The 18,714-nt window shown below is 51.0% G+C and overlaps 1 protein-coding gene across 6 annotated transcripts in view; it reads right to left on the reverse strand.

The window, feature by feature from the left end:
- Window positions 1–18,714, reverse strand: part of SYNJ2 (synaptojanin 2) — an 89,852-nt gene that overhangs the window by 16,176 nt on the left and 54,962 nt on the right. For 5 of the 6 annotated variants that reach the window (XM_074368076.1, XM_074368080.1, XM_074368078.1 and 2 more), the window contains 10 exons: window positions 16,557–16,653; window positions 13,867–14,039; window positions 12,619–12,700; window positions 11,732–11,881; window positions 11,491–11,656; window positions 8,892–9,083; window positions 7,324–7,405; window positions 6,517–6,657; window positions 4,525–4,717; window positions 1,524–1,682 (listed from right to left, as the gene is read on the reverse strand). In XM_074368076.1, coding sequence (XP_074224177.1) covers window positions 1,524–1,682; window positions 4,525–4,717; window positions 6,517–6,657; window positions 7,324–7,405; window positions 8,892–9,083; window positions 11,491–11,656; window positions 11,732–11,881; window positions 12,619–12,700; window positions 13,867–14,039; window positions 16,557–16,653 — 1,435 coding nt within the window. The remainder of the gene's footprint in view (window positions 1–1,523; window positions 1,683–4,524; window positions 4,718–6,516; window positions 6,658–7,323; window positions 7,406–8,891; window positions 9,084–11,490; window positions 11,657–11,731; window positions 11,882–12,618; window positions 12,701–13,866; window positions 14,040–16,556; window positions 16,654–18,714) is intronic. The other variant, XM_074368077.1, reaches the window with a different exon arrangement.

Consider the following 18,714-nt stretch of genomic DNA (forward strand, 5'->3'; position numbering starts at 1 on the left):
CTACACCATATTTACAAATATGTAGAAAGCTGGGCATTTTTTAATTAGCAAAAAGTGACGGTTATCTATTTGCTCCGCTGACTTACATACCACCACGGGGTCTCCCACCTGCCTCAGCACCTGATCGGTCACACATCTGCGCATCAGCACCCGGTGACAGTGACAGGCATGAGGCAGATGCACATTCCGGGCTGCGTGTGACACCTGGCCCAGACCCAGCGAGCCCTCGATCTGTATTTGCTAACTAAACCAACTGGGCAAAAAGACGCCCAGAACCAAAGTCCAGCTCTCCTCCATCTTCGGTTAGCCCCGGGTCCAGCCTTGGCGCCGTGGGAAGGCCCGGGAACAGATGTTCACTCAGTGCTTGGGCAAAGGGTGTGGAGCTTGTCGGCAGGAAGAGGACAGAAAACCCATAGCAGGAAGGCCTGCTGTGGGCATGGTCCCCTCAGGACTCCTTGCCCTCAGTGGTCCATGTCACTGAGTCGGGGCAACAGAAAACCTGTAAGAACATCCAAATCTTGCTGCAGGAGGGACCTTAACTTCCCCTTCCTCACCATCTAACCTGCTGCATTTTCAAAAGTGAAATGGAATTTTGCTGTGCTTCCCTCCCCTCGACCTGTCCTGCTAGGAAGCGAATAGGCTTCCAACAGTGTCATCTGGAGAAGATAAGTTTCGAGTCATGTGGAGGCTGGCCGGTGTGACCTGAAGAACCGAGGACAGACCCTGTAACTGAATCTTTCCTATCACGTCGTGGTCTAAGGAGGCACTAAAAACCTGCGCTGGGTTATACAGGGGGAGTATGAGCGCTGTAGTTTGACAGTCTTGGGCTGTATCACAGCTCTGTACACTGACTGTGTGACCTTGGACAAGGTATTTGACCTTGACCTGTTTTCTAATCTATAAAATGGGTGTAATACCTCATCTGTGGGCTGGTCTTGAGGATTGTATGTACAAATCGGTGTGTTTTGAGCAGTCCAGCGTGTCACTTGCTGGTTGAGCGTGTCTGACACACAGCCGTGCCTACGAGCGTCGCCCTGAGTATGAGGCGGGGGGGACTACGCACATCACGTCCTCACCCAGCCGTACGCTCAGATGCTGGCGTGGGGCCTTCTGAAAGCAGCTCTGACTCAAACTGATGCAGCTACTAACTCACTGGGAGACCCTGGACCAGGGGCTCAGCTTGTCTGTAGGATGAAGGGACAGCTGACCCCCCTCCAACCACAGGGCACCAGCAGAGAGCCTCCCAAGCTCTGAGCTCCTGTGGTGGCTGACGTGTGTCCCCTGTCCTTTTGAGTGATGGCCCCTCTGGCCCTGAGAAGACACACAGCCTCTGACTGTGGCCAGTGAGAGGAGGGACAGGAAGCGTGTGGACTGATGCTCACATTCCTCTAACTTCCTATGCCGCACATGTTTTCCACCGTATCGGAATCAGATGCTGAATTTGCGAACACCAGTATGTATATTAGGAGATGCTATTCCACGCTGGAGCGGCTGTTAAAAACTATTTTAAAAGCACTACTCACTTTTCCACTCGATTTCTGCAGCTGTAGCTGATCAAATTCCAGAAGCTTCTTCCAGTCTTGGCGTTTCACAAAATAGAAGACTTCTTCGTAAGTGAGATCAATGCGGTAGTTGAAATCGCCACACCAAAACACATAATCGTGAGAAAAAACGTTTCTTCCCTAAGTTGTTAAAAAAAAAAAAGATGATTTGGCCCAACTTGTGAGGAAGGTGGGAGGCGGGAGAAAAGAGAACTGACCGCACAGACAATAAGCACAGGTTTTTTTCTTCAAATGTTACTTAAAAAGAAAAGTCTGCTAGAGCATCTAATTTTTCACTAATCCCATAACCCACTGAAGAACTTTCACATGGCTTACTTTTAAAATTGTAGTGTTTTTCAGTGGTTTGGAGAAAGCTCCAAGTCTAAGGGGAGCATAACCACCGATATCTACCCTGCCGATCGGACCCGGACCATCAGGTCTCCTGCTTTGTTGTATCTGTATCCTAAAAAGAACTACCCAAGCCTTCAGTGTTATGAGGATGAGGCTTAAGAAAATAAGTATAAATGCTCAGGACATGCAACTTCGTAGAACATGGTGGATTTTATACATTTTCACCCTGTGATCCTCCATCTCACCCCCCACCCCCGATCTTGCCCAGTCACTCTGTGCCCATTGTCCAGCCCTGGAGAGCCCTGACATCTTCCCCTCTCTTCCCTCCAGAATCACAAAAACAGGAGCAGCACAGGGTCGACGGTCTACAACGTTGGGCTCTGTTCCGGGGCACATGTCCTCACGGCAGCCCTGGGAAGCACACACTATTGGCTCTCTTAGATTACAAAAAAAAGTTCAGAAAATGTGCTGAAGGTTACACTGCTAGTGCATGATAAAGAACTCAGATCTGCTAAGTTACAAAAATCTGTTTCTGTTCTACTACACTACGTGGTATTTCCACTCCCCCAACCCACACCCGTACTCCGGACAAAACTGACATCATCACAGTCAAATGAAAGCGCACTGCCCAACAGAACACTCTGCAGCGATGAAAATGCTCTCCACCTGCGCCATCCAGAATGGGTCACCAGCCACACGGAGCCATCAAACACTTGAAATGTGGCTGGTGTGACAAAGGGATTTTTAGTTTTATTTAATTTTACATATTTTACATTGAAATAGCTACTTGTAGCCAGTGGCCACTCTATTAGATAGCACAGGTATAGCGTATTACCTTACAGGTGCCCTCAATATTTGTTGTTGAAAAAAACTGTATTTTAAACCCTTTAATTATTTTGAATGTGTCCCAGGGTTACTATTTTAAAACACCACTTTTCCATCCAATCCTTTTTTTATTGAATTATAGTTGATTTTGCAATGTTGTGTTAGTTTCTGGTGTACAGCTTAGTGATTCAGTTATTTATATAAATACATATATATATATATACACACATATATATAAAGTTCTTCATATCCTTTATCATTGCAGGTTATTATAAGATATTGAATATAGTTCCCTGAGCTAAATAGTAGGACCTTGTTGTTTATCTGTTTTAGATATAGTAGTTATAGTATCTGCAAACCCCAAACTCCTCATTTATCCCTCCCCTCCCATTTCCTTCCTGGGAACCAGAAATTTATTTCCTATGACTGTGAGTCTGTTTCTGTTTTGTAAATAAATTCATTTCTGCCATTTTTTAAGATTCCACATGTAAGTGATATAATATGGAATTTTTTTTGGTCTGACTTAGTATGATAATCTCTAGGTCCATCCATGTTGCTGAAATGGCATTATTTTATTCTTTTTTATGACTGAGTAGTATTCCACTGTGTGTGTGTGTGTGTGTGTGTGCGCATGCGTGCGTGTGTGTAACAACTTCTTTATCCAGTCATCTGCTGATGGACATTTAGGTTGCTTCCATATCTTGGCTTCTGTAAATAGTGCTGCTATGAACATTGGGGTGCATGAATCTTTTTGAATTAAAGTTTCCTCCAGATATATGCTCAGGAGTGGGATGGCTGGATCATATGATAAGTCTATTTTTAGTAAAACAGCACTTTTTAAGTCAGAAGTGTTGAAGTTTTCTTTTTAACTACATAGACAATCCAAAGAAAATATCAGCCCTACGTAATCTGGAAAAATTACAATTGCAAATTTCCAAACCCATTTCTTTCTTTTCTAATCCAAGAAGTTAAAAACTACAACAAGGATTACAGCACTTCTTAATGAAAACTAAGGAAGTTTTGCCTGGAGCGCAGCCTGGTGAACAGGATGTGAGTTTTAACAGATCTGACCTCACACGTAAGAGCTCCATGAGCCACCCAACTGTATCTCGGCGGCAGAAACAGCTGAAGTCTGCCCTCACTGCTGGGAAACAGGTGTCTGCCCCAGGCTGAAGGTGTGCAGGCCATCAGCTTTGCACAGGAAGGAAAACATTCAAATCTGAATTTGGAAAGATCCCAAGGCTTCAGAATGAAAACCCCTGGACCATCACTAGAGGGCGGCATGATGCACGTTATCGGCAACGGTGAGACCAGACCTGGATCCAGGGCTCCTGGGTCAAGAATTCACTGGTTTCAAAAAGGGGTATTCTTTTCTGAGCCCCAGCAGAATGTATGTGGGAATCACAAGAAAACCAAGTCTTATGCTGTTTGGATTCAAATGTTCTTCACCAACTTGGACAAAGTACAAACACACTGGTTTTCTTTCCCCGACCATAAAGTTGAGTTAGAGTGAGAAAATGCAGGGCATGTGAGGACATTAGGAAACGTACAGAGATACCGGGGGACAGACACTCTGGGGCTGGACCCCCTGCTCCCCTCTACTGCAGAAGCCCTGGTCACTTCCCCTCCCCCAGGGCTGAGCCCTTAGGGGCAGGGACCCTCCTAGGTCATGTCCCCGACTGCCTGCCCGTATTAGCAGCTCAGAAAACCACGTGTGGGACTGACCTGAGTGGGGGGCTGGCGCGCGCCCCATCTCCCGGCCCCACCCGCTACTGGTGGCACCGTCCCTGGATGCCACGCTGCTCACCGTCGGGAAGCTCAGCTTCTGGGTGATCTCCCTGTAGTCCTCGTTCCTCTCCTTCACCTGGGACTGCCCGGCAGTCAGGTGGCTGCAGATGAAGCAGAAGCTGGTGCTGTGGAACTGGAAGCGGATGGCCACGGCGCCCTTGTTCCCGGCCTTTCCGCCCATGCCCGTCTTCACCGTGTCAGTCGCCACATCCCTGGAACATAGAACGTGTGCACGTGGAGGGACTTCTTCATGGCTCCAAAGGAAAAGCACAAATTGTTTTGCTACTGAAAAATGCCGAGCAGCAGCACGAGGCTTGCAGCTTCGAGAATTTCAAAACCATCAGCTCCGAGCCTGTTTCATCGCATCTCCAGCAGCCAGGCCACATGGTGATGGCATGACTGCCATCAACTCAGATGTCACTCCTGACCTTCCTCTTACTGTTGTAATGGCCCCATAGGTGTCAATGGCACCCTCTCCACAGCCCCAGCTCCAGGGTGCTCATAGAAGCACCTCACAAAGCCGCGTGGAGCTGAATCACTGCCATCCCACTCACTTCCGCTCTCACTGCAGCAGAAGCAGCCTGGGCTTCACCGCCCCCAACCCCACCCCACCCCACCCTGGGCGGCTTTCCTGCAAAGCACAGGATGTGACATCAGGTAATCAACGCGTTTTAGGAAAAAGGAACTATCCAGCTATCTGTGCTGGGCTGGGGGGGGGGGTTTCCATGGAGACGCCAGCTGTTCACATTAAAATGCCAACTTATAATGCACACAAGTGAGTGTGGGGGAAGGTACAGCTTAGTGGCAGAGCATATGTTTAGCATCCACAAGGTCCTGGTTCAATCCCCAGTACCTCTGTTAAATAAATAAACAAATAAATAAATCTTATACCTCCCTTCCACCAAAAAAAAAAACCCAAAAAACAAAGGAGCACGGAGGTCCGCGGAAGAACAGACTGAAGCCTCCACCTGCTCCCTGGGACTGTCACCCAGCAGACAAGGTATGGGGATGACCTGCCAACAGGTGTGTGAGCTCAGCAAGCCTGAGGCTGAAGGAGAGCGAGGCCCAGGACACAGGTGTCAGGACCTGAGGCGACACCTGGGAAATGCGGAGCCCCTCCCAGGGCGTCACTCCTTCCTCGCAGCCTATCTCTGACTCCGACCCTAACCTCACCTTTACTCTCACCATGAATGACTTTTACCCACTCACTGTGGACCCTGCCAGACTTCCCCAAGTGGGGGACAAGAACTTTAGCATTTCCCGAACGTCACAGAAGAGGATTGTGAACACAGCACAGCCTTGCTCCCCAAGTGCTGCCACGGGCACGCCCACGGTCCTCTGACTCCCCAGAGGTGCTCAACCAAGTGCGACTCCTTTGGGCTTAAGGGGCCGGCTGGACGCCTGGTGTTGGCAAAGAGCGAGACCGGAGGACACTGTAACAATGTGAGGCTAGGGAGTAAAGAGAGGCTCTGAGACGCTGAGGGAGAAGGGGAGTCCCTCACAGACGTTCCAACGCCACGCGCACACGCCCTTTCCTAAAAGACACCCTTCTCCTAAGGTTTCCCTTTCTGACATTCACAAAGCTGTCACTTGGGCACTCAGTAATGGGATGACAGTGGTAGAAGTGTCTGCCCACACATCTTACTTAGAATTCTTTTAAAAAGAGACAATAGAATTGGCATTTCCCGATGAGTTACCCGGCTCTCGGTCAGAGGTTTCCCGTCTAACACTTCAGCAGGGAATCCCTTTCCTTGTGCAAAACTGAGCCTGAGTGACAATGACCATGAAACCCCCTCCTAACAGGGTCCAGCTTCCTGAGTTAGAAGGTTTCCATTGTGGCTTTTTAAATGCTAAACAATATTCTATTCAGCCTGGGTTTTCCTGGGGGGTTTATTACATTTACCTAGAATAATGGCAGGTCCTGATTCCTGCTGCGGGAAGGAGGGGAAAAGGAATTCAGAATAAAACAGTCCCATGTACCCCTAGATGTTTGTCAACGAAATTTTCTTACCTGATGAACGGGACATGGTACGGACGCACAAAGATATAAAGGCAGACGCCCACCAGCTGTGCCGAAGTCAAGAGAATGTACCTATGAGAGCGTGAGATGGCTTTCTGAAGCTGCTCACCCCACATCTTCCTGTTGGTGGTACTGGACAAGAGAAAAGCAGGATGCTGTTTGCCATCAGCTGGAAGCAGGCTCTCCCTCCCACAAACTCCTCCAGCCTTTAGTTCTTTCTTTTTACCAAACCGACCGACATCCTACCGCCTGGACTCCTGCACCAGCGTCACGCCTTAACCCCCACGGGGGACCATCCGCATATTTCTGGCTGTGTTGTACACGTCACAGCACGTGCGCCACCCCAACCCCTGCCACCTGAAACCCAGCCCAGGGCCTTGCTCATCAGACCTCCATAGAAGCAGGTTTTGCTACTTGTTCAGAAAATTCCTTGCAATGAACTAGGAAAGAGTCCAGTTGACCTCATACCAGATGTTAATCCAGTGGTTTTCTTCCTTTGTACCTAGTTTATCACTTACACTCATGCTCTCTTACTTTCCCCAGGAAACGTGAATCGGCCCCTGCCCTCTGGGCTCACGCGTGCTGACTCACAGCACAAATCAGCCTGCATACGTGGCCGAGGCAGCAGCACCTCATGGAATACTGAGCCTAGCCCTCCCTTCCTTCCATTTCCTTCATCAGCAGAGAAGGAGGAAAAGGGAGGAGCAGTCTGCGAGGATGGGGCCAGGGCACGCTCAGCAGTACCAACGTGCCGAGGGCCGTGGGTTAGTCAGCCGATGCCCCAGGCCCGCTGTCTACCTGGCATTGACGATATTGCCTGCACTCAGCTCCACCATCTCTTCAAACCCCACGGCAAATATGTCAGCTGGGCTGCTTTCATCTGCGGAACAAGCAGAAGACGAAGGAAATCAGACCCGTGAGGCCTGAGTTGGCCAAGTCATGGGCCCGCCATCCCACCGCCTGGGTGGCCTCTCTAGACCATGCGGTGAGCCCCACAAGCCGACCCCCTTCCTGCTCCCACCGTGCACATGGCCTTTCCCTGTCTGCATCCTGGGTTCACCACTAACCGCTCCAGACCTCTGCTGCTCCCTCTGCAAAAAAGGACAGTAAGGGCCACCTTGCAGGGCGGTAGAGAAGAGTAAGTTCTCAGATGACACGTGTAAAGGGCCTGGACTGATGAACCCCACCCCACCACCAGCCAGACCCTAAGGTCCCCAGGGGCAGCCGGGGCTCACTCTTCTATGTGCCCCTCAGGACTTTTCATGGTGTTGGGCCTGCCTCGCTGGATTAATGACTGACTGTGGTCCTGTCCCAGGGCACTGTTGTCCTGGTGGTCAGAGAAGGGGACATCCAGCCCTGCTTGGGACCCACTCTGATGAAATCTGCCCCAGAAATGCCTGGTTTACAGGAAGCACAGTGAGCAGAGGTGTTCCTCATCCATTCTCCCTGTTCCTTTTTTTTTTTTTTTAATGGAGGCACTGGGGATTGAACCCCGGACCTTGTGCATGCTAAGCACGCGCTCTACCACTGAGCTTTACCCTCCCCCTGCTTGCTCCCTTTAACAGGGAAGCTTAGGTTAATGGAAACCCTGCACCAACTGCCCTCCAGTTGTGTCCTTCTGACATTCAGCTGCCTGAGCCATCCCAGTGACCCCGAACCACATATACGCTCTCCCCCACCCCAACCCCCCACCCTCAACCCCTGCAGCCGGTGCTTGGACAGCTGGAGATGGGGCTCTGGGCACCCCCCAGCACAGCTGTTGAGGACGTACGCACAGCCGACCCGCCCTCCACCACTGCACACCAACAGGCAGAGAACTGGACCCCGAGTCTTTCCAGAATTCAAGTGAGCAAGAAAAAGCAAAGCCCTAGATAAACACTGACTGGAGAAAATGTGTTTGAATCCTGAGTTCTGAGGCCATTAAACATTACCTAGCATGATATAAATCAAAAAGTGAGTTGTCAAACTTGAATTATTCTTAAAAGGTACACAAATGCTCTCACGACTTCTAAAGCAGTTGTGTATTGACATGGTCGGTTTGGGAAAAGGCAGGGACAGATGTCCTGGGTCGGTGCCTGGCTCTGCCCAGCACCTTCCTCCTTATAACAAGAAGGTTCTAATCATCAAAACCTAAAACTGCAAAATCTCTACATGTGAAGAGAAAAGGGATTCACTGCTTTAATAACCCTTCCAAACGTCTGGGAAAGAGAAGGCATCAGCGTGTGCTGGAAAGTTAGACCACAGTGCTTTCTACATGTTTCAAAGAGTGAGACCACCAAGTACCAAACTTCACAAGTCCGCCTGGGGGAGAGGTCGGACAGGTGTCTGGGTGTGCGCCTCATTGTCACCGCAGCAGCCACACTCACCCTGGCATTCGGTGACTCCAGAAAGTGTGGGCGCGTCCAGCAGCCAGTCGGCCAGCTCTGCCGTCCCCAGCAGGTTGCTCCTGAACTGCTTCCCTCCGTTCACGTTCCAGGTGCCCACGGCAACGCGCACCGGCTTGAAGTGCGTGAACTCCGCCTGGCGCTCCGACATGGCTCTCAGGACCCTGGGAGTCACTGTCAGGAGGCATAGAAAGGGCATGTTTGTACCCCCAAACCCCACGCACCCCCAGAAACATGGCCAGGCTCCGTGTCACAGAGGGATGCAGGATCCCATCAATATGGACCAACGCACGCTCCTGACGAAGGTGCTAAGAGGCTGAAAACCACCATGACCAGAACACTTCCCTGTGGCACTTCCATTATGTCATGAAAACACAGAACCAGATGCTCCCCCTCCACACCCTTATCCCAGCCAGACCCACGGAGGCATCAGATCCCAGGGAATCCCATCCTTGGGGATCGCTCCACAATCCCGTGGTAATTCAAGCAAGTGGACACCACAACTTTCCCTGGTAAAATATACACATGTGTAACTTTAAGTGCCTGATACCCATCTTTGCATTTCCCACCTATCATCCTGCATTCTGTTGCATGAAATATTCTGTTTTGTTTGTTTTACTTCAGACTGAAGCCTTTAAAAAAGCGTTACTCTGAACCACGTCCATCCTCTAGATAGCCAAAATATATTCCACTTTTTAAACAAATGACTCAACCCAAATCTCTGTCGTGTTTACTTGGCTATTTAATAATACGAAACTCAGAGTTTCTTTCCACTTTTCCTGAGCAGGCCTGGTTTCCAGGGTCAACACAAACATCACCTTGGCTATTGGGAGCCAAATAAAAGTTCCCCTAATGACGGAAGGATGAAAGTAGAAGGAGTGTGGAACTATTTTAAGCATGGGCAAACTAATTTTTCAAAAACACCAACAATTTCTAAAACAAGACTCATACATTTTTAAAAGAAAAAATGCCGGGTTTCCCCTTCTTTTCTAAGAAACTATAATGTGTGCAGGCTCTAGAGGATAAGATGCCACTAAAGTTTTCCCAAAGAAACCTCTACCTCACTTGTATGTACGGTCTTACGCACACACTCACGCACGCGCGTGCGCACACACACGCACACTTAAAAAAATGAAGTCACAGATTCAGAAAAGAGTTTCCACAGGCTGCAGTGGATGATGCTACAAACTCCAAAACTCTAATTATAAAATAAATGAGCCCTGGGGATGCAAAGTACAGCACGGCTGTGTTAACAATGCTGTATCATATATTTGAAAGGTGCTAAGAGGGTGGTTCTTAGAAGTTCTCATCACAAGAAGAACCTTTTGTAACCACGTGTGGCGATGAATGGTAAGTAACCAGACTTACTGTGACCACTTTGCCGACTGTACAAATACCGAGCTGTTCTGTTGTACACCTGAAACTAACACAATGCTACATACCAAATCTATCTCAATTTCGAAAGAAAGAAGAAAGAAATCTCTAGCTATTGAGGGAATCAGGATAGTCTTGCCCCTGAGAGGGAAGGCATCTCCATCCCTGGGAGACCTGCACAGGGTCCTGGGGCCCTACTGGGAACAGGAGGCCGCCCCCATGGGAGACTCTCCACAAAGGACACCTGCAACGGGGCCAGGAACGCATGTGGGCCAACAAAGATTCCTGGGGCGAGTTGGCATTCAAAGACACTTTGGGAGGAGCACGCTGACTCCTGCAGGACCCTCCCAACCTCTCCCCTCCTCTCAGTGTGGAAAATTGTTCCAACTTAGAAAGTAGAGGAGCGAGCGTTCACGGGAGCCCAGGGACCACAGTGACGGCTGCCATCGTGGATACAGTTTTATCTCCTGTTGACCGTGGTGTCTGACATCTTACAAAGCCTTTCTGGCTGGGGAGAGACTGCCCCTCCTGGGGCTAAGCCAATTCTCAGACCCAGCCAGAGCCTGTAATGTGCAAACTCACCAATCTGGGGCCTCACCTCCTCTTTCTGGCTGGCACACCCTGGAGACGATGTTCCCTGGCCAATGAATCCTTCCAAGACCAGGTACCACCCAACTAGAGCCCATCCGTAGAGCCCAAAGCCCCCCAAATTACCCAAGCTAGCCCATCCTACATTATCTACCTTGCCCTGACTTTCCTACGGAAACCCCAATAAAGGAAACCCCAATAAAGGCCATGGCCTAAGCACTCTGCTGCCTCCTGGCCACCCTGGGGGTTTCCATGGGGCCCCACATGGCACGCCTCCTGTCTTGAGGATTGAGTATGATAACCTCGTTTTTTTCTGAGCCTCCACTCTGCTTCCTCTTGTGGCTGCACCTGACTGATCATCTCATCAAATACAAAACATGGCTGAAAGCTGCTGAGATCAGCTGGTCAGACTGTGAGGCTGATGGAGCTGAAGTCAGGGGCCAGATTCCAAGCACAGAAGCTCCCTCCTGCTGCCCTACAGCTCAGGGCAGTGCCCGCCCCCCACCACATGGGATTCTGGGGCTCCGTGAGGGGTGGGAAGGCTGGCTGGGAAGTCTTCCCTCCAGGCAGCAGGACAGCCAGACACCCCTCCCCCCAGGTGGAGCGGGGGCTGCCTTACCCAGCAGGGCCGGGTTGTCCAGCAGCACCCTTCCCCTGTCTGCAGACTCCTCGGTGTAGACGTCCCCGACCAGCAGCAGCCTGATGGCCTCCTGCTTCGCCCCGTCGAAGAAGTTGGACTGGATAGTGCGAGACACGGACCGGGCCCCATCCTTCAGCTTCCCCACCTGCCACGGGCCGGACGACAGGCCGTGAGAGGGGCCTGCGCAGACCCCCGACCCTGCCCCTCGGCCGGCCCCTACCTTGGCCTTGCCTTCCAGGGCCCGGCTGCCTGTGAACATCTTGCTCAGACTGTGCCCGTTCAGAGACCACATTGCCTTGAAGGACTCCACGAAGCGGTCGGCAGTGGGCTTGGAATTCAGTCCGAGGCTCTCGAGCTGCAGATGGAGGACCTGGGAGAGAAGAGACAGTTGTCACTGACTTCTCACCTGGAAGCTGCCTCACTGTCGCCTAGGGGACACCAGCAAGCGCCATCCCCATGAGTTCCCCACTCAGCATGTTGCTGTGGGTTAGTCTGCAGCCTCCAGAGGACAAGGCTTCCTCACAGCAGAGAACGGGGCTTCCTGCCACCACACACCAAATTTATCTACCCATCACCCAGCCCTCCTCTGAATCCCTTACTCCTCCCCTTCTCCTCCACTACCAGAGGGCCAGACAGCAAGGGGTGGGCCGCAGGCGGCGCTGACCCCGCCCTTCCTCCCAGCGGTGAGCCAGGAGAGGTCACCCAGGCAGTGGGCCACAGAGACAAATGCAGGTCTCCCGCCCAGGCTGCAAACCCAGCCTCTTCTCAGCCAGCCTCACTCTGCCTTCATCCAACGGAATACTCACAACAATCATACATACAACCACCGTTTCTCAGGGTGGCACCCTTGGGCCACCACGGCTGGGATGCATTTCAGAGAGTGTGAGGAGGTGTGCATGTGACAGGTCAAAGGCATATCGCAGCTCCCGCAGGCCAGCCACCCAGGGAGACCTCACTCTATATGCCGGGCACATCCTTGCCCCCTGCCCCCAACACTTAGAAAGTTAGCCCAGTGATGCCTCCCTCATCTTGCCAACGAGGGCGCTCAGCCCAGCCTGTCCCCCTGAAAAAACACAGGACAGGACACGGATGGCCCGAGACACAGACCTCGAGGGCGATGAAGCTCTGCACCGCGTTGGTTCGGTCCAGGCAGTCCAGACAGTTCATCCGCAAAGTGCCTTTCTGCAAACTTAGGGAAACAAGAAACGCCAATGGTTACAAGTTCTGCTGGAAGGAGCAGTGGTCCCCCAAGGAAACCTGTCCCAAGAGACAACCCCTCACCTCCTCCCTGGTAGCCCACCCGCCACCTAGAGCCCAACGCCCCCCACCCAGAGTGCTGGAATTATGTAGATGAACTGATCCTAAGCTGTCTGCCCAGCCCTGTCTGTTCCACAGAACCCCAGTGGGGGCTCAATGGTGCACATTGCGGTGGGGGGCCCCAGCCCTGCTACGGGTAGGCCGACCCCCAGAGCACACTCTCAGCAGCCTGCACACCCGGGGCGCTATAAATACAGTCAGTTCCCCTTGCTCACCATACTTATGCTCTAGAAAGTTGTCCATGAACTATTAGTGAATCAAACTGTTAGCAAAGTAACAAAAGCCAAGTCACTACTCCTGGAGGAACATGGGGGCAGGTCCTGTGGTCACATATTTGCATCAGCTAATCAATCTGTAACCTTGCTCTGTGGGTGTTTCTGTCAAAAGATACCTAATATATATTGTTGATTCGTTCACAATGACACCTCAACCTTCAGCCCTGGAACTCGTGCTTAAGCGAAGATTCTCTTAAGGCGTGTCACGGCCTTCTCAGGCTTAGGACCGCTTAGCGGGCGTCTCGAATTTCTCACCATTCTGAGCATGTCTATGAATGATGGCGAACACTCCAAGAGTACTGATTCTGGGGTTACAAATAAACCTTAGCAATCGGGCAAATTTGCAAATACGGAATCTGGGAATAGTGAGGGTCCACTGCATTGATTTGAGGAAGCTCGACTTCTTTCTCCTCCACTCTGAGTAAGGAAGCCACATCCCACTTTCCTTGGGCAATCGGGTTTATGCCAGCTGCCCCACCCCCGGCTTTCATCACAGTTTGGATGATAAGGTATATGGTCACCCTGACTCCACAGTTTAACCTAGTCCCATCAGCACATTTATTTTGCCAGAAAACCATGATTTATCCTCTACTCAGAATTCAAAAGCATGTCTGACTGTAGGAAGGGAAAGGAGAAGGCTGGATCCCAAGTGCCCAACGTCACTGGCCTGCAGCCCTGGAAACTCCAAGCAGAGGAGGGCATGCGCCCAGGAGAGCCCCTGCCGGCTCACCCAGCACAGGGACAAGACGCAGGCGAGACTCACCGTGGACTTACATTCTCGCCCTTGGTGAACACGTCGAAGTCATCCCAGTGCAGCTTCAGCTGGGGCCTCAGCAGGTTCTCCAATTTCTCTAGCTTCCCACCTTTGGCAAACTGATGGAAGTCAAAGTTTATCATAGGAGTGTCGCCGGCGTGGCAGGAAGCCCAGAGCAGCTTCTGAAAGGGGAAGGGAGAAGGTGGCAGGGCATCTGAACAGCTTACCGCATCACCCAACAGAGCAGAGCATTTAGCTTGAAGGCTTAGGGGCGACTAGGCTGTTCACCAGCCCTGACCTGAAAAGGGCAGCACAGAACAAAGGCCCTGGGGACAAAACCATAAAGGAGGTCTTGCCTGCAGAAGGGCAGAAGGACCACCTTGGACAAAAGACAGCCAGAGCGAGTGTGGCTCCCCGGGGCAGCCCAGGGCCCCTGCACTGACATCACCTCCTGCAGGGCTCTCTGGAGGGCGCTGATGGGGGAAGGACCGCTCTGTTCTGCAGGCACCCAAGCACCAAGGCGCATCAGGTACAGGGCAGCGCAGCTCATAATCCAGCTCCCGTTGCCCCGGTAACCAGCCCCATCCTGTCAAGCCAAGCCTCCGGGAGGGTGTGCTCAGAGGCGGCCAAGTCTCCCCACGGGTCCTCTGGACCACCCCGTGATGCGAGGTGCAGCCCAGTGGAAGCCCAGGGTTGGGGAGACAGAGGCCCAGGAACAGCATGGGAGCTGGGGTGAGGGTGGGGCCAGAGCTGGGGAAGCACAGCAAGCGGGTGCCAGTGGGGCATGGTACGCCGGCAGAGGCCTCCCTTCCACACAAGGAACCTCAGCCGGCAACTCCTCAGCACTCTCAGCAGACAGCCCTGCAGCAAAGGGTGAAGCACTGCTTTCCCAGGGCACCCCGCCTCCATCCCCGACCCACGCCCTCCTGCGTGGCTTCAGGTCGGACTTGTCCAGCATTCGCCCAGCCAGAGTCTAATGACCCTGAAGGGCTAAGAAGGACTTCAGACCGCCAGGTCCCTACGACTCAGGGGCCGTCCGTCCACCATGCGCTAGAATGCACATCAGGGCACAGTGACGCCGTCAGAAAGGTCTTGCTGTGGAGGAGTCAGCCCAGCTGCGAAGTGCGCTTGGTGGCTGCACATTCTGGAGCAAGTGCCTTGACTCCTTGCGGCCTGAAAACCCGGGGGTCACAGCCCAGCTGCTGGTACGTGGACCTGGGGATGGCAGAGTGAGCTCCCTCCGTGTGACACCCCATTTGGGACCACAACCCTGGTTTCCTCCAGGTGGTGTCGCCTCTTACCGCCCACCTGCCCTCCCCCCCGGGCCATGGGCCTGCGGTCATGTCCCACCCAGGGGTCCACCAGCTGATGAGGGGGATGCTTAGGACCCCCTCTCCCCAGAATCAAGGCATAAAGGGGAAAGATTCTTAAGGTTTCTTTCTTCTGTCTTCTTCCTTAAAATAAGCTGCCAACACTGCTGCCAAGATTGGTGGGAGGGAAGACAGTTCTTGAGCTTGTTGCCAATAGCAACAAACCAAACAGGAAAAGCAGGTCTGGCCAAATGAAACTGGCCACCAGAAAGTCTCCGCTCCAAGCACATGGCTTTCCTAAGCAGAGGGAAATGAGCACTCAGCAGGATTCAGCTTCCACCGGCCGGCCGGGGCCAGGACCATGAGAACACGCTTCCTGTGAAGCGATGTCTGACTTCAGACTCTCTCCATAAGGGGCTTCCTTGAGCTCTGAACAACCAGAGGGCTTTTTCCCATTCAGTGGGGCATGTGAGCAGCTGGGAAAGGATGGTGGAGGCTCACAGCCCACAGCTCATCCTGCAGCTTTGCCCACAGCAGACTGAACCACCCAGGACCACTGGGAACAGGGAGAGACGCAGGCCAGCGAGGTGGGCAGAGCCCCTGCTCACTGCTTCCTCCCCTGTCCAGGGTGTCTCCCTGCACTGCCCCTGAACAGAGCTGGGAGCCCACAGAAAGCTGGCACAGGGAGCAGCTTTCAGAGGCAGTCCACAAGGATGGAGGATTTGAAGGCTCCAAGTTAGCAGGAGGAAATCACATAAGATTGCTTGCTTTAGACGGAGCAGAGGTTCTGAAGAGTCACTGAGGCACAAACGCCCTGTGGGTGTTTGTGTGAACTTATCAGGAGGTGCCGGCCAGTAGCGGGGCCAGACCAGCGAGGGAAGAGGGACTCTGGCTCCTTGAGCTGGTCAGGGATACGTGGGGTGAAGCCCAAACAAATGTGTGCACGTGCATACACGTGTGTGTGTGTGTGTGTGTGTGTGTGTGTGTGTGTGTGTGTGTGTGTGTGTGTGTGTGTGTGTGTGTGTGTGTGTCAATGTGTCTGCCTGAGAGAGCTAGTGGGGAGGCCGGCCAGCCCGAGTCCTCCATGCCCCAGTGGGGAGCACTGCAGGAAATGCAGCTGGAGACGGGGGATGTCTTGTTCTCATTTTGAGCAAATTCTCCCAATCACTGCTTCACAAAAATTGAACTTCATTTATCAGGAGCCCAAATCACCTAATGCTGAAGCTCTGATGGAAAAAACCTCCCCAAACACAGTGAGAGCAGTGCCGTCATTTCCAGTCCCTGCCCTCAGCAGGGTCCCTGGGTTCCCTCATGCCCTGCCCCCGCCCTGGGACGGTGGGGGGTGGTAGAGGGGTAGGGGGTGGCGGGTAGGAGGGTGAAGCCGGTTACCTTGAAGGCTCTGTTGAGCACCTCCTCTCCGCCTCTGCTCCCCAGCAGGTTCACAACCACTTGCTTTCCATACTGCTCCTTCAGAAGCACCATATGCCTGCAACAGAGCAGGGCAGTGCCGTGACACCATGTCCACAGGACACACATGGACGCGCCTCCCAATGCCCGCTCCCCACCCCTCAGGGGACCTTCTGAGCACAGTAGGTTCAGGATGAGCTGTTCCCCACAAAAGGCACATCAGACTTCTAAACGCACTGTAGTATGAGACACAGGGTACGCCAGGCTTTCTATAAAGCTCCCCATTAAATCCAGAACAGCCGGCCTGGCCTTTCATTAACAGAGCCTTATAAATGTGATGTGCATATCTCTGAAGTTAATCTGTTTCACTTGGTACCTTCTCAAAACTAGAAAAACTGGTAGGAGAGCCATCCTCCTCAGTGCCTAAGTTTTTCATCTAAGTGCTGCATATCATGATGTTTAACCTAAGCAAGAAGGTATAATGAAATTGCAGTCTTAAGGAAAATTACTTGTCTACCAGAGACGATTTTTAAATACACATTTTGAAACAGGAGGGAGAGACTCAAGCTGATACTTCTCTTTTATCGCCAGCTTTTGAAAAGTAACTTTATAATTTTAATAATGTGAGAAATACTTCAATATAGTTTTAAAAAACAGTAAAAAGACACAATGCAAAAAGCAAATGCAGAATTAATTTAACAGTAAGAACTTTATGCCTAAAACTAGGGAAAAAAATGACTGGAAGATAATACATCACAATGTTAAAGTGGTAGAACTCGATGTGATTTAATCTTCTTTTCTTCTTTAAACGTTTCTCTATTTTCCAAATTTGTACAATAACGTGTTTCTTTTATAAATGGAATTTTTAAAAGTTAATTATCACATGAGAACCATTTTTAGCCCGATAAGAGAAGAAAGGCTCCCTTACTAACTCGAAGGAATAGCACTGTGTAGGAGAACATGGATCCGAAGTGGGCAGTTTATATTCCTCTGCAGACAGCTGAAGGTGAGGAGGAGAAGGAGGAGGAATTCTCCCAGGGCCATGCTGCTGGCAGCCCTGCCCTGTCTGCAGCCCTTCCCCGGGGAAGATGCAGGGCTCGATCAGATCTGTGACATCAGGGTCCCTGCACAAGCCGGCAGGCTGCGCACTGTCCCTGGAGCTGTGCAACATGGCAGCCCCTGGGGAAGGTGCTGGAAGAAACAGAACATGCCTGGCCTGGTCCCTTGGGGCTCTTTTGGTTCCCGAAGAAGGTGCATCCTGGCCTGCGGTCTGATACAAGGAGACAGAGCAGGCCCTGCTCAGGTGGGGAGTCAGAGCCGCCCAGAACTAAGTCGTGCCCTGTTTGTAATATGCTAATTAGGGGGTCACGGTTGGGCTGGTGTTCCCAGTCTTAAGGTCAATAAGAAGACTGCAAGCAAAGTTAAAGCCCAAAGGTAGCTTCGGACAGAATGATTAAAATACTTTAAAAAATGACTTTGAGAATTTTTTATATCCATTAACTTTTTAAATTAGCATTTAGAGTAAAAAACAAATATTTTAAGAAGCTATTAGCTGTCTCAAGTACAAATGACTAATAGTTCAGGTTGGCAGTGGCTTTTCTTAAGTAAGTTGTAAAGCAGTAAGTGTACTATGATCCAATTTGTGTTTTAGGTCTGTTTGTTTGTTTGTGTATTTATTTATTTATTTTTTGATGGAGGTACTGGGGATTGAACCCAGGACCTTGTGCATGCTAAGCATGCACTCTACCACTGAACTGTACCCTTCCCCCTAATTTGTATTTTAAAATATGAACTATGTATAAGCCAGAATTTTTTCTAGAATGATACTGCTATATAAAAAACTAACAGTGGAAATTGGGAGTAAGGGTATGTCCACTTGTTCCTTTATACATTCCTATACTGTGACTTTTTAAGGCCTATGGACATATTGCTTTAAAAATAAAAACAAACCAGCATACAAATATCCTATAGTTTAGATGCTCCCTTATTAACCAGGACAAATAGATAAAGCTTCACTGCAGAAGGAACTAATGAGATAAAATAATTGCAAAGTGTTACCTGAACATTTATTAGTGAAACTTCAGGGAAACCTGAGAGCAAGTAAAAATTCCATTTTGTAAACTGCTTTTCTGCATAAAGA

This window comes from Camelus bactrianus, chromosome 8 (assembly GCF_048773025.1).
Source record: "Camelus bactrianus isolate YW-2024 breed Bactrian camel chromosome 8, ASM4877302v1, whole genome shotgun sequence".
NCBI lineage: Eukaryota > Metazoa > Chordata > Mammalia > Artiodactyla > Camelidae > Camelus > Camelus bactrianus.